The 14,521-nt window shown below is 43.5% G+C and overlaps 1 protein-coding gene across 1 annotated transcript in view; it reads left to right on the top strand.

The window, feature by feature from the left end:
- The window catches only part of insrb (insulin receptor b), a 97,214-nt gene extending 83,460 nt beyond the window's left edge, over positions 1-13,754 (top strand). Inside the window, exons 12-23 of the mRNA XM_049586948.1 lie at positions 1,201-1,333; positions 1,817-1,970; positions 2,779-2,927; positions 4,997-5,153; positions 5,283-5,379; positions 5,564-5,631; positions 5,766-5,995; positions 6,541-6,651; positions 6,767-6,929; positions 7,033-7,162; positions 7,253-7,387; positions 8,037-13,754. Coding sequence (XP_049442905.1) covers positions 1,201-1,333; positions 1,817-1,970; positions 2,779-2,927; positions 4,997-5,153; positions 5,283-5,379; positions 5,564-5,631; positions 5,766-5,995; positions 6,541-6,651; positions 6,767-6,929; positions 7,033-7,162; positions 7,253-7,387; positions 8,037-8,391 — 1,882 coding nt within the window. The 3' untranslated portion in view covers positions 8,392-13,754. The remainder of the gene's footprint in view (positions 1-1,200; positions 1,334-1,816; positions 1,971-2,778; positions 2,928-4,996; positions 5,154-5,282; positions 5,380-5,563; positions 5,632-5,765; positions 5,996-6,540; positions 6,652-6,766; positions 6,930-7,032; positions 7,163-7,252; positions 7,388-8,036) is intronic.
- Positions 13,755-14,521: the final 767 nt, after the last annotated feature.

Below are 14,521 nucleotides of genomic sequence, written 5' to 3'. Positions count from 1 at the left end.
TTACACATTAACATTACAGGATGTTTTTCTCACACCAAGCGTAACACCCAACAAGAGCTTCCTGTTTTGTTAGTTGCTGTTTGTGGCACTGCAGCAGCAACACCAGAGCCCCTCTATCCAGCCAAAACCCCATCACTCCACTTTTGTCCCAGCCACCGTAATGTCCGTCTCAAAACAGCTCTGTGCCAACTCTGTCTCGTCCATCCGTGTGTGTGTGTGTGTGTGTGTGTGTGTGTGTGTGTGTGTGTGTGTGTAGACCCTTGTTTTTGTACAGGGCACTACTGTGGGGGGCTTAGGGTGGGAGGTGCTGATTGTCTGGGCCATGGTGCCCCTACCCTCTCCCCTGACACACACACACACACACACACACACACTCACAGTCTCTCCCTCCGCTTCCCTAGGGGAGTGATTACTGTGCCCATTATCATTCATGCCAGTCAGGGGAGCAGTCATGCAGACTGCCATTTGGATGCACACAAACACTCAAACTCAACACACACCTCAGCTGGATTTTGAACCCATGCTGTTGAATCGGCCAAAGTCAGCTCCATACACTGAAGTACACAGAGGACTCCCCGTGCTCTCTTTTCCCGTCACGCAAAGGGGATGCAGGAAGCTTCTTATTTTTCTCCTACCTGAGAGAGCATTGGTTCAACATTAACTCCACTTCCCTGTACAGTGAGGGAGCGGCGTCACTGCAGCAACTTGGGGTGAAGTGTTGTAATCAAGGACACTTAATTGTGCTTAGTTTTGAAGGAATGAAGATAGTTAATTAATTTTTAAACAAAGGTTCTACCTGTTCGTAAGTAGAGGTACACTGCAGGTCTTTTTTTTAGGAGTCATGGCCTTTGTGGTGGGCTTACACTCATAACAACTGAGAGTAAAGTGGGCTTGCTCATTGACACCACCCAGTGGTGAGGGTTGGTAGCTCCTCCAGCAGGGCAGTAGTGTGTGTATGGATAAATGTCACGCAGTCAGACTTGTTGCACATTATAAAGGTTAGTGTGAGCAGAGGTCCTCGCTGGCCTCCTCCACACTGCTGCTCCATCTGCCAGGATCTGATTCACATGATATTCATCTGACTTATGTATTACTGTGTTTTGGCTTGTCTGAGAAAAACAAACTTTGCTTCCTTTAGGTTTTCAGTGGTATTTTACCTGACATCTGCTAACTGCTTTACCTGTTGCTCTGTTTCTCCAGACCGTCTCGTCGCCGACGCTCAGTGGGAGTTGCCAACGCCACCATTCCCTCTCTTTTCCTCACCACAGCCCCCAGTCTGGCATTAGGCTCCACAACAGCCACCCCTGAAGACGAAGACGAGGAAGGATCCAAGGTCTCAAACACTTTCGATTTTGTATACAATACATAATTTTGTACGTCATATTTGTGTGAACTATGTGCTGAACGTTTGCTGTTCCCCATTCTGGATTTCCAGTTTTAAGATGTGTATGTAAAGTAGAAAAAAATGAATACTTATGGCATTAACAAGTTGCTCAAATCAGCAGAACCAGAAGTAAAAACTGTCCCCTGACAAAGAATGTATTTCCAAATCTGTAAATTCATTTTAACCTTGGCTTTATCCATGGTATTTATTTTACCTACTGATCATTAAAATTATGTTTTGATTTTGATGTTCTGAAATAATGTCACAACCAGAAAGAAAGCAAAGGAAGAACATGTCCCTGTTCCTGATAATGACATTCTTCATGAAACATTGACCATATTGTGCTCAAGTAAATATAAACTTGACTTGAATGTATTCATTAATCCATGACATTGTTGGATTAATCACATCTCTTTCATCCTCTCCGCTCAGGTGGAGCTGAAGGTGTTCTCAAAGGAGTCGACGGTCATTTCCAACCTGCACCACTTCACCAGTTACAAGATAGAGATCATGGCCTGCAACCATCCGTCAGACCTCAAACGCTGCAGCATGGCGACTTACGTCAGTGCCCGAACTATGCCAGAGGGTAAGACAAAATGCAGATCTCTCACTTGTATGTGCCTTATAACAACTTATACTGACATTTCTAGGGCTCTACCAAATAGTTCAAAGCCTCATTCATAACGTTGACATTCAAATTCTTATCCACATTTTACTGCTGCACAGCTTTATTTTGTCAATTTATTATATTTGACCTAGGAAGTTCTGCGCCGTTACAGATGAAGATTAGGCTACACTAATATTATTAGTATTGTATTATGTGCAGAACTACAAAATAAGACCTCAGAAGTCTCAAATAAATGTAGACAAGACTCTCATGATATCATATATTTATTCTTTGAGCACAGGCAGTCTAACAGACCAATGCGTATGAACTCAAGGTCTTCATCAGGGTCTGAGAAACACTAATCAGACTAAAGTACATACCAGCCATGAATGGCGTTACTCCCAGCACATAAGGTCTATGTATATGGCTATGTATGATACATGACCAATGGAGGGCTCTCAAACAATAGCCTGGGACTTATACATGTTGACCTTCTGGCAGAAATGTGCCATATAGATAAACTAGACTTTTCATACATGCATACATGCTAAAGGAATATGTCTACAACAATCTCAATAAGAGATTCAGATTCAAGTGAAAATAAATAAAACTTGGTACAACCCTAAAGATGTCCCTGCACATTAAGCATTTAGAAAGGCCACAGACGATCATCAGTTCACACGTGCACCCCCCAAAAACACAAATGTTGCCAGCTAACAACAATGTAAAAATGCAGTGTGTTATCCTGCACATGTTAAGTGTTTGTCTTTGTGTCCGATCCCTACAGAGAAAGCAGACGACATCCCAGGCCCTGTGACCCACGAGATAGTGACAGGCGAGCCTCCATATGTGTTTATCAAATGGAATCCACCTCGCTCCCCGAACGGCCTCATCATCCTGTATGAAGTGTTCTACAGGAAGGTTGGAGACTCAGAGGTCAGTATCACCATCACCCAACTCTCAGAGAGTGAGGATGCAGGAGAAAGGGAGAGGAAGGAGGTTTCCTAAACTGAAGGACACAGGAGTCAGGGAGGGAGAGCAGCAGCAGAAATGATGCTGATATGCTCTGTAGGAAGGAGACACACAGGGCTTAAAGAGCAGACAGGTGCATGAGAACACATGGAGGAAGGTAAGAGAGGAAATGGAGAGAGATGTGATGTGGGAAGACTCTGGGGAGAGGAGGCAGGCAGAAACAGGTTTGCTGTATACACTCAAATTCTGCTTGTTCCTTATATGGAGAGAGGAACAAAGGAAATATTTGTTTACAAACTCCCAATGCTTCCACTGTGTGTGTTGACGTTTTCTGCCGCGTGTGTTTGCATATTATTATTCCTGTGTGTTTGTGTGCAGGAGTGCTCATCTGTGATGGCGGGATTCTTTAAGTGTGTGCGGCGGTGATGTTGTTGTTGTTGTTTACTTGCTGTAAATGTGAGAATTCATCTCTCATTGCTATTCATTGCTGCACTGCCTGACCCTAGGAGCCAGTAGCAGCTCTGTTACCATAGTGACAGAGGCAGGAAGGAAGACTAGAATGCAGTGGCAGAGATGGACTGGCATCTCAGACGACATCTCCTGCACTGCACTCAAAACACACTGCTGAAAACACTCCCCGCAGCTCACACACTGATCTGGATTTATTTTAAAATCACATTTAGAGCATGTCAGAGGTTCAAGTTCATTGTTTTGTTTATTGCACAGTTGTGGCACATGGCAAGACTAGAAACACGTTTTTTTTATGCAGACGTCTGACTGACTGACTGACTGACTGTTTATTTGCCTACACGCTGAAGTTGTTAATATTCTAACACAGTGTTTTAGGTTTTCTTTTTAAAATATTAAGGAAGTTTTGGATTAATTTAATGTTGTGATGGAGGAGCAATATTAAATTTTCTTTTTAGAGTTAACCCAAAGCAGAGCTCAGACTGCAGGAGCTTTGGGCTGATTTATCCTCGATTCACCCCTCCTGACAGTCGGAAGAGAAAGCATTCTGGGACTATAAACAATAGAGATGTTCGGCCTAGATTATCTGGTAGTGTGACAGGTTTACACATCCAGTCTTGAACCTCTCAAGCTGATCGCAGGATCATCACGGCTGCCGAAATCACGTTAAATGTGTTTGATATTCAAGATTTAAAATCTGGATGATTACAATTATGATTATGTCAGTATGGAGCTGCTAACGTTTTTGCTAATTGTAGCCCTTGAGGCTAACGTTGGCTAGCATACGACTTGACAGATATTAAATCTCACCTCCAGTTCTCACTAAAAAGTTGACAGTAAAAGCTGACTGCGTCTCCCCAACCATTTTCTCATCCAGACTTATTGTATTTTTTGCTTTTGTTTTTCTAACTGCAAAGCATCATTCACATTGCAGCAAGTTGTCACACCACATCACACTACGTTTTGCTTAAATCAGCTTCCCATGAGATCACGTGAGGTGGTGCATTCATGCTGAAATTTCTCCTTATGTGTGTGATGCAGCCCGATTTCAAAGTCAGTTTGGATATCAAACCCCTGAAGTCTGAACCAGGCTTAATATTCATAGTATACATTTATATTGTGGCATCCTGAGGTAGGTGTGTAGGTATACCTCCAATCATGCACCGTGACGAAACACTCAAGGACTTACTTCTTATTTTATGTGTGTTGCTGCCTTTTTACTGGTGTTAACTGTGATCCAGAATGTTTCCAGTTTTTACACACTCACCAGTACATTATTGTTTTTTAATTATGAGTAAACCCAGTTAGATAATGCACTATCACTGATGTGCTTGCATGTTGTAGACTCTGGCTCTTGATATTGTCTTTACTCAGGACGTTGAATGCCACATAGCTCTTTCTTTAGAGGCTTTCTCTCATTTTCTAATTTTTAACCAAAGTTTCTAGTGCAATTTTGAGTGTTTATAAAAGCATGAATCAGTTTAGAACATGTTTCTGTACGCTCTACATACTTATCATTATTCGTCATGATCTCTCGTGTTCAAGTGTTTTTCTTTTTGTTCCAGGTTCACACAGCGTGTGTGTCACGGCCAGCCTACCTCAAGGTTGGTGGCACGAAGCTTTCGCTTGTGCAACCTGGTAACTACAGCGTGAGGGTCCGTGCCACCTCCTTGGCAGGAAATGGCTCCTTTACAGAAACCACTTACTTCTTCATGCCCAATCGTAAGACTGGACGCTACATGTCTGACTTAACTGAACTTGCATGCCATGCATCATTCACCTGTTTCTGGAGGTTCATAAACTGCTCTCATAATTGTTGAACTGACCGTTGCCTGTCTGTGTTTATTACAGCGGATCAAGGTTTAATTTGGATTGTGATGGGTCCAGTCATCTGCTTCATCCTGCTGCTGTTTGTGGGAGGTGGAGTGTTTGTGATCTTTAAGAAGAGGTAAGATCTTTGACTGTCTATCAGGATAATCCACCCTGATGGATACATAAACTGAGCAGATTGCACCAAATGACATCAAAGAGGGAATGCTGCTTATTTTCTTTATAAACTTGTAGTGGGATTTGACGAAGGTCGTCTTATTACACTGTGCAGCGTCTCAGATGCTTTTTTGGTTGTGTTACAGGCAAACAGAAGGGCCGACAGGACCTCTTATCGCCTCCTCAAACCCTGAGTACATCAGCACCAATGATGGTAAGAGCCTCATAAAATAACAGCTAAGATTGGGAACACATTGTGCTTTAGCTCTGTATTTACAAAGACAAGCAGCACCTCATGACTATTTGTAAATGTCTCTTTTAATCTAAATGTAAATTTGTTGTGTGTAGTGTATGTTCCTGATGAGTGGGAGGTGCCCCGGGACAAGATCACGGTGCTCAGAGAGCTGGGTCAGGGCTCCTTCGGCATGGTGTACGAGGGAATCGCTAAGGACATCATCAAAGGAGACCCGGACACGCGCGTGGCCGTCAAGACAGTCAACGAATCAGCCAGCCTGCGAGAGAGGATCGAGTTCCTCAACGAAGCCTCCGTCATGAAGGCTTTCAGCTGTCACCACGTGGTACGACACTGCAAAATGCCCTTTCAAAACGTTTCCTCTCACAGCCTCATCACTAACAGGCACAGCAGAGCAGCTATCCATACACTTGTGAATTACAGTACATTACAGCTTTCAGTCATGTTGCCGAAACCAGCATGAACATGTATGACTCACAGAATCATGACTCGCTTGTTGTGTTGATGCTGCCATATTGACACACAGTGTGACTCCAAAAACAAATGTTCACACTTGGTAAGCAATTGTGCCTACCGATATTATTTCATTAAACAGCCTACTAAGCACCAATTAAATCGCCATATGTTGTGCTGTCAGCTTTAAAAATCATGTCGAGACATGTGTGCCGGGGGGGGGGTTATTATTTACCCACAGATGACGAGCAAGTCGACATAGTGGCAACATTTTATAAATGTGTTATCCTGTCTGCTCTGTTAACAGCAGGGATGTTTCTCTTAAAGGTGAAATTGCTGAAGATATTTTAACTGCACTGAGGTGAATTACTGACGTGTGTATGACCATGTGTGTTCTTTTTATGTTTCTCTGTGTAGGTGCGACTTTTAGGTGTGGTGTCCAAAGGTCAGCCCACTCTAGTCGTGATGGAGCTGATGACCCACGGTGACCTGAAGAGCTACCTGCGCAGTCTCAGGCCGGACTCTGAGGTATGTGTCACAGATGCCCTGTCTCCTCAGGTGGAGGTAGTCATTACAGCTGAGGGAGGCTCAGCTCTGATATTTAAACACATCACTGACTGTATTTTTGTGTGCGGTTTTGTAGAACAACCCCACAGGCCGTCCACCACCTACACTGAAGGAGATGATCCAGATGGCTGCAGAAATTGCAGACGGCATGGCCTACCTCAACGCCAAGAAGTTTGTCCACAGAGACCTGGCAGCCAGGAACTGCATGGTGGCAGAGGACTTCACCGTCAAGATTGGCGGTACTGTGGCTTGTTTTTGTTTAGCTCCAGTTCATCTCAGTTACTTCTGTGTTATGGTGTACAGTTAAGGTGTACTGAGCTCTCTCTCGCCTCTTCCTCATAGACTTTGGTATGACCCGAGACATCTATGAGACTGACTACTACCGTAAAGGAGGGAAGGGCCTGCTTCCCGTCAGGTGGATGGCTCCAGAGTCTCTGAAGGATGGAGTCTTCACTGCCCACTCTGACTGCTGGTGAGCCTCAGCAGCTGTTGTGTTGTCCTCACGTTCCTGATCACATCACTGGTGCCTTCGATCACACGTGGTTGTGTGTGTGTCTTGCAGGTCGTTTGGCGTTGTGCTGTGGGAGATCAGCACGCTAGCGGAGCAGCCTTACCAGGGTTTATCCAACGAACAGGTTCTAAAGTTTGTCATGGATGGAGGATACCTGGACCGGCCGGAGAACTGCCCCGAAAGGATGTGAGTAAATTCAGTCAATGAGGCACCTTTGGGCACCTCGAGCTATATCATGTCTGGATAATGTGTTCTCTGGGGGACACCATCATATACACCGCCAAAACTAGGGCGACAGACGCTCACAAACGGCCCCACATTGACGAACGTCCGATGGTGGGCTTGGTGTGTGAGGGACCTGAGAGGCTTCCATTGTACTTTATATACTACACTGATCGGTTCAGCACACAGGAGATAATTTGATCTCTATAACATTTTTCAGGATGCTTCTTCAGCAGATACATACTTTGTACTTGAGAGAAAAAAAACATTTTAAACCTCTTGCATCAGACAACAGCAATATAGTGTCAAACAGTAAACCTGAGGTAGTTCCCAATGCTCCCTGCTGCGTAGAAGATTGCTACTGTGCCCTGTACGCTTGTATCACTATCTGAAATGTCTATATACCTTTATGTTGCATCAAAAGCTACACATTATGTCTCATGGGGCCTAGTCTGTGTCTGGAAAAGTTTTCAGTAAGTCTCCTATACCTCTGTTTTTGAGCTGTCCCAGGGAGGTGAATGCTTAATTAAAGGAAATGAATGAATTATTTGGGTAAGACCCGAGGTCTGCAGTAAAGGTTTATAGCTCTGTGTCTCTTCATCCCCTCCCCCAGGCACAGCCTAATGCAGATGTGCTGGCAGTACAACCCCAAGATGCGGCCGATGTTCCACGAGATCATCGAGATGCTGCGGGAGGACCTGCACCCGTCGTTCCAGGAGGTCTCCTTCTTCTACAGCGAGGAGAACAAAGTCCCTGAGACAGAGGAGTACGACCTGGACCTGGACAACATGGAGAGCATCCCACTGGACCCGTCGTCATACTCCCAGAGAGAGGAGAGCTTAGGCAGGGACAGCGGGCCCTCGGTGGCCCTCAGGGGGAACTATGAGGAACATGTCCCCTACACACACATGAACGGTGGCAAGAAAAACGGACGAATCTTATCGTTGCCCAGATCCAGCCCTTCCTAACATTTCCTGTTTCCTAAAAAGAACTCGTTTAACCCACCCTTCCCATCCTTCTTTCTCTTCCAGTCCATTTTCTTCTGTATCATGTTCCTCTCATCATTTTCTAATGATTTTCTTATTCTTGGAGAAGCCCTTCAAAAAAAAAAAAGACACACAGATCTCAGGACTTTTTATTTTCTTCCTCATGGCTGCCGCACACAGGCAAGCAAGAGATGCAAACATGGTGTAACACTTTTTTAACTTCCTCCACAACACATCGGACTTTCTATTACCATATTACCTATCTATTGTTTTTTTCACTATTGCCACGTTTCCAGGACTCCTCGTGATGGAAACACAGATAAAAAAAAAAAAACTGTGAACACAACAAACCTTAGACAACCAAGAAGGCTGCTTTTGCTCAATCTCCTCAAGACTTGTCCCTCCTTCTCTCCCCACCAATCTGCATTTCCACATTTCTGTGCTTTGTTTTATCTCCAAGTGAAATCTTGTTACTCAGATAGTGGCCTTTTTGTATGTGGCCTATAAACAAAGAGAAGTGTCTATCAGCGCTTACACTAATTTCCTTTTTTGAACAATGACTTAATCAGTTTGGAACGGTGGGATGACTTTCAAAGACTTGATCCTAGAACAAACATCTATTCCTAGAGGAATGTTTTCTTTTTGTTTTCATTTTGTTTTTGTTCTGCAGAATTCCAAACTACACACAGATTCATCGGGTGTTTGGTGAATAGTTTTAATTTATTTGCTTTTATTGTTATTTTCTCTCCTCTTTTCCTCTTCTCTTTCTCAGTTTTTTTTCTGTGTCCTCACTATATGGCTGAAGGATATTTAAACAGTTAAGAATTGGACAAAAGAGTTCCTCAGACTGACCAATAGCTGCTGCTTTGATATATTTTAGTGGGTATAGAAATATATAAATATATATAATATATATAGTATATATGGAATATTGGTATTTATGTGCCAATATTTTATATATAATATATGACATATTGATGTTTTTTGTAAATAGTTCATATTTGTAATATTTTTCATCAGAAGCTTTGCTAGCGTTTTGTTTTGCCGGGTTTTTCTTTCTGGGTTTTTTATTTTTAATTCTCTTATTTTTATAGCCCCAGAAATCACACTAATCTACCATCAGTGCTCTCTGTGTCTTAGGCCTCCTGTCCCCCGTGAGTACTCTCGCTCCATGCGGATGGGAAAGGAGGAAGCCCCGAAATATTGTCAACTCACTGCATCATTTTTTTTATAAACCTTGTTCCCACTGAGAGCTGTCAATATTTAGAGGCAACTTTACTACTACAACAAAACAAAAAATGAAATAACCAAAAAAAAAAAAGAGCTTTATAAAAGGGGAATGAGGTCTTTCTAGGTGGAAGTGCACCTGATGTGTTTGTCTCCGTGTCTGCTGTCTCTCTGGTCAGATCACGCTGGAGCTGAGGTCTGTTAGTGTTTGTTATCACAGGTTTGTTATATCATTGTGAAGTTAGAGAGCGTGGAGAGCTTCGCCCGGTGATTGTACTTCCTTATGTTGGCGTAACAGCGATGGCTTTTTAGTTGTGTTGGTGCTGCTTGGATCAGGGCAGGGAGGGGAATTAACAACAGCTATCGGCCGAGTGCAGGTGAAGTGGAACAATGAGGCCCTCTTTTTTTTAACTTATTTTTTTGTCTGTTTTATGACCAGCACTAAACATCCTCATGATTTACATCAGAGAGCGGTAGCATTCTCTTCATCTGACCTGAGATCTGGCACAGGTCAGGACCTCAGTGTTAGACAGAAGGTTCTATTAAACTCACACATTGTGGTCCCATCACACTGACTACGTTTACTTGCACACTAACATGCCCTTATTTTTCAAAATAAGACAATATTCTAAATTTGATGTGGTCATGTGAACAGCATATCCCATTTGGGTATCCCATATGGGTAGCATATTCCAGTTAAAGACGTGGGATATGCTGGTATAATTCAGGTTTTAGGTGGTTTTTGGTCGTTAGCATTGTCACCTCACAGTAAGAGGTTTCGTAGTTCAAACCCTTCTGTTTGGAGTTTGCATGTTCTCCCCGTGTCAGCGTGGGTTTTCTCCGGGTACTCCGGCTTCCTCCCGCAGTCCAAAGGTTAATTGGTGACTCTAAATTGTACGTAGGTGTGAATGTGAGCGTTAATGGCTGTCTGTCTATGTATCAGCCCTGTGATAGTCTGGTGACCTGTCCAAGGTGTCTCGCCCAGTGTCAGCTGGGATAGGCTCCAGCCCCCCCACGACCCCCAACGGGATAAGCAGTTGAGGAAAATGAATGAGAATAAGGGCAAAAATCAGAGTAGTTTGTGCATGTAAACGTAGTCACTGTCATTCAGTTGGGTTCGCTCTGCACCACACGCACCACCCGCACACTCTCTGCCTCCTCACTCTTCCCGAGGCTTCCCATTGGCTGCCCAAGTCACTGCTCAAAATCAGGGCTGTTGGAAATTTCCACGTTTTGTGGTTAAGGGGCTGGAGAGAAATGCGGAAAGTTCCAACTGTGTTCAGAGTCCACAGCAGGTAATGGAGAGAGGGGCAGTCTCTCTCTCTCTCTCTCTGTGTCTCTCTGAGAGTGTGTGAGTGATTTGCTAATCCTATTATTCTCTCTGCTATCACATGCAGTTAGGCGGTCAGGACACGGTGTGCAGCAGCTATTTCACTCAGGTCTGACATTCCAGGATTTAGTTGGAACTGCTCGTTCCCTCACCCCCCCTCCACCCCCACCCACCCTCTGTTTTGCCTGCCTGCTGGCAAAGCTGATACCATCACCACACCCCATCAGATTCACAGCACACATGAAAGACTTTGTTTTTCCTATTTAGAAATTGAATATTTGAAGTTTGTTTCTCCTGCCGGGAATCAGAAACATTCCTGTCGACCAAATGGTCACACAAAGCTACAGAGAAGTTAGTCGTCCTCATTGCCGACATCTCGTCGTGTCTCTTAAGATCATTAATTCACTCTGACCTTCACTCAGAACCCAAAGGCCGTCAGAGTTTCACAGCAGATCCTCCGCTCCTCTCTCAGTGCAGTCAGTGACGTGGGAGGTGATTGTGAGCAGACTTTTTTTTTTTTTAATTTTTCTGGACACACAGACCGGTGTGGTTGCCAATCCAGCCGAACAGCATTCAGCACTTATAGTATAGCCAAAGTGTTGGCAGCTTTCTGTCAACAACCAGAACCCACAGAATCAGAGTCAGAGAAAGCAGAGAAGCTGCCTCCATATTTTACCAGTGCCTTCTCAAACCCAGAGCCACGTCCAGGCTAGTTACATCGGCTAGTAACACACACACTTACACACACACACACACACACACACACACACACACACACACACACAGGCCTCTGTGCTCTCTCTGTATTTCTTCACATGAGGCAGGAGAGGCGTAGAAATTGAAGCTGCATCTACATTTGTGTTTGTAAGATTACAACTTTGTTCTTAGCTGGAGAAGCAGAAGTCTATGGGGCAGGGTTTTTTTTATTATTATTATTTTATATTTTTGGTTTCAGCTTGTTGCCAGCGTAAGGTTTGAACGCTGACGTTCACCTCGTGCTTTGGCGGTGACACTGTGGATTGGCCAGAGTCTGTGCTGTTGTGCACTCAGAGGTGCCCGAGGTTATGATGTAGATTTTAGCTAATTATACAGAGGAACTACAATCTTGGGCTTTTGTACTTTGTAAATAATCTGTGACATAGTTTGGAAAATAAAAGCAGAAAAAAGGTATATTTAAAAAAAAAAAAAAAAAAAAAATCTGAAGCCCGTCAGTTTTACGTACATGACAGAAAAACGGTGGACCTCAGCTGTGTCGCAGTTCCACACTATGTACTAAAACTAAATTGTTATCTTAATACTGAACTGTTTTGGCAGTACATCTTTGAGTGTACTTAATTTCCCAGTACGAACACATTACATACTCAAAACCCAGTTAGAGTTAGTATGTAGTATGGAATCGGGACACAGCTCTCATCTCCACCTCGACCTAGGTTGCTTATCTTGTGGTGGTGTTCACACGCATATGCAATTTTTAATTAAGATGGTGCCCATATCTTTGAAATACCAGATATTTATTTTATTATGATCATTGTCATTGTATAAGAAGAACACAGTTAGCTTTTTAGTGGAGCGTTTTTGAGAGTGGAGCGATGTAAAAGCCTAGTTTGTTATTGTACAGGTGGAGTAGCTGGTGGCGAGCAGCAGGAGTTAGTTAGTTATTTAGTTAGTTAGTGAGTAAGTAATTGTCGTCGTCTTTGTGTTTTGGCCAGAGTCTACCTCAGTGCATATGGAGGAATCAGTCTAAAGAGCCTAAAATCATCCCCGTCAGTCTCTCAGTATCCCGTAAAGTCAAATAATATCACTTTCTCTAACATTACCAACACTGCTGATGAATTCCTTTCCCCCCTGTGGTGTATTAACTCCCTCTGCCTCCTCTCAGTTTTCTCTTCTTCTTGTGTCCCGGGGGAAGCTGCCATTGACCCCTGCAGTATGTGGATATTGTTGGGAGCATCATTTTTTTGCCCTTTTCTGTTGTTAAATGTCTTGAGTGTAAAGCTCCAGTCATCTGTGTAGAGTCTAGGGATATGATTATTGTCCCTCTCCTCATGATTTTTACCCTCAGCACTTATTAAATGTGGAACATGAGGCTGTAAATTGACTTTATCGACACACTATCCTTCTCATAGTTGCTATACAGTTTATAAAATTACTCACAAGAGGCCTCCCCCGGGCACTGGAAGAAGCAGCAAAGCTTTGTTGTGTGTGTGTGTGTTTGTGTGTGTTCCCCTTTTCCGCATACACCAATCATCTGGACTGTATGTAGTAGCGGCTGTACTGGTTTCTGGGGATGTGACATTAGCATGAGTCAAAAAAAGAGCGTCTCTTGACTGTGCATATCAGTGATCACCTACATGCAGCCACGGCTCAGCCCTGGACCCTCATGCTTTTTTAAAAAAAAAAAAAAAAAAAAAATCACATCTAGACTGAACCTGTTGTCTGGCAGAAAGCCCTACTCTTCTTCTTCTTCAGTCTGTCGATCTGTTTCTTTGTGGTCAAAACAGTTAGCTCCCACGTCTCCTCCAGTCCTTGTCGGTTGATTTGTCTGTTTCTCTGTTCTGATTTTTTTTGTTTTGTATGTATATTTTTTCTACTGTGAATATCAAGAGATGACCTTTATTTTCTGTCAATGCCATGGATCGGGTCTGTTTTGGCTGATCAGGACACTGATGTCTGGGCTGGTTAAAAAGTTTTAAAGAGGAGCCCCCCCCGCTCTGCAAAGGAAAAGAAAAAAAGCTGGACTGGGACAATCCTGTGTGCCATAAGAACTATTAAACAGACATGAAATCTAGATTGTAACTTTTTGTCTCAGGGAGGCGGCCTGATGCTTTGTGGTTGGAGGATAAAGAGGACGAGGAGGAAGAAGAGCTACCTACCTACCTTTTATCTACTCTGACTGAAGCGCAAGTTCTCAGCATCCTTGCAAAAAGCAAAATGGTGATGATAAGTCCAAGGACAAGTTTTCAACAACAAAAACCCAAACACCCTTTCTGAAACCCTTCTGCCCCCTTTGAAGATAATCAGGAATCCTCCTCTCTGTCTGGTGTGATATGGTTTGGACTGCCCTCTAGTGGTTGGATGGGAGTGTTGCAGGTCAGGGGTGGCAAAGCAAACAGGGCCATCGACCCATAGTGCCTTGCTCAGACTAACGGCCCGCCTGACCCCTCCCACCCAGTCCACTCCCCTCAGAGCAGAAACATGTCTCCACCAATCACTAAAGAGGATTTTCCACCTCCAAACATGAAATGAAAACACAGAAATTATGTTTTTACACACGCTGTGTTGTTTAGTTGTAACTGCAGAGAGAAACCTTCTCACTGCTCGGTGGGTAAATACTGTAATTTGGATTATGACTGATGATTTTTACCAAAAAAAGAAGAAAAAGAACCCATGTTGAACTTGTGTCTCTACTCTGCTAAGCTCTGGCTTGCTTTGTGCATGAAAAATGAATTATCTATACCAGCAGATAGCTTAATAATTTGATGCTTATTGATTTTACTTTTCATCATCAGTCTGTTTTGACAGCCCCAAATGCACATGCAAAAACCCCGTGATTAG

The sequence above is a fragment of the Epinephelus fuscoguttatus genome, linkage group LG10, assembly GCF_011397635.1.
Source record: "Epinephelus fuscoguttatus linkage group LG10, E.fuscoguttatus.final_Chr_v1".
NCBI lineage: Eukaryota > Metazoa > Chordata > Actinopteri > Perciformes > Serranidae > Epinephelus > Epinephelus fuscoguttatus.
This window is presented reverse-complemented; position numbering and strand designations above follow the sequence as displayed.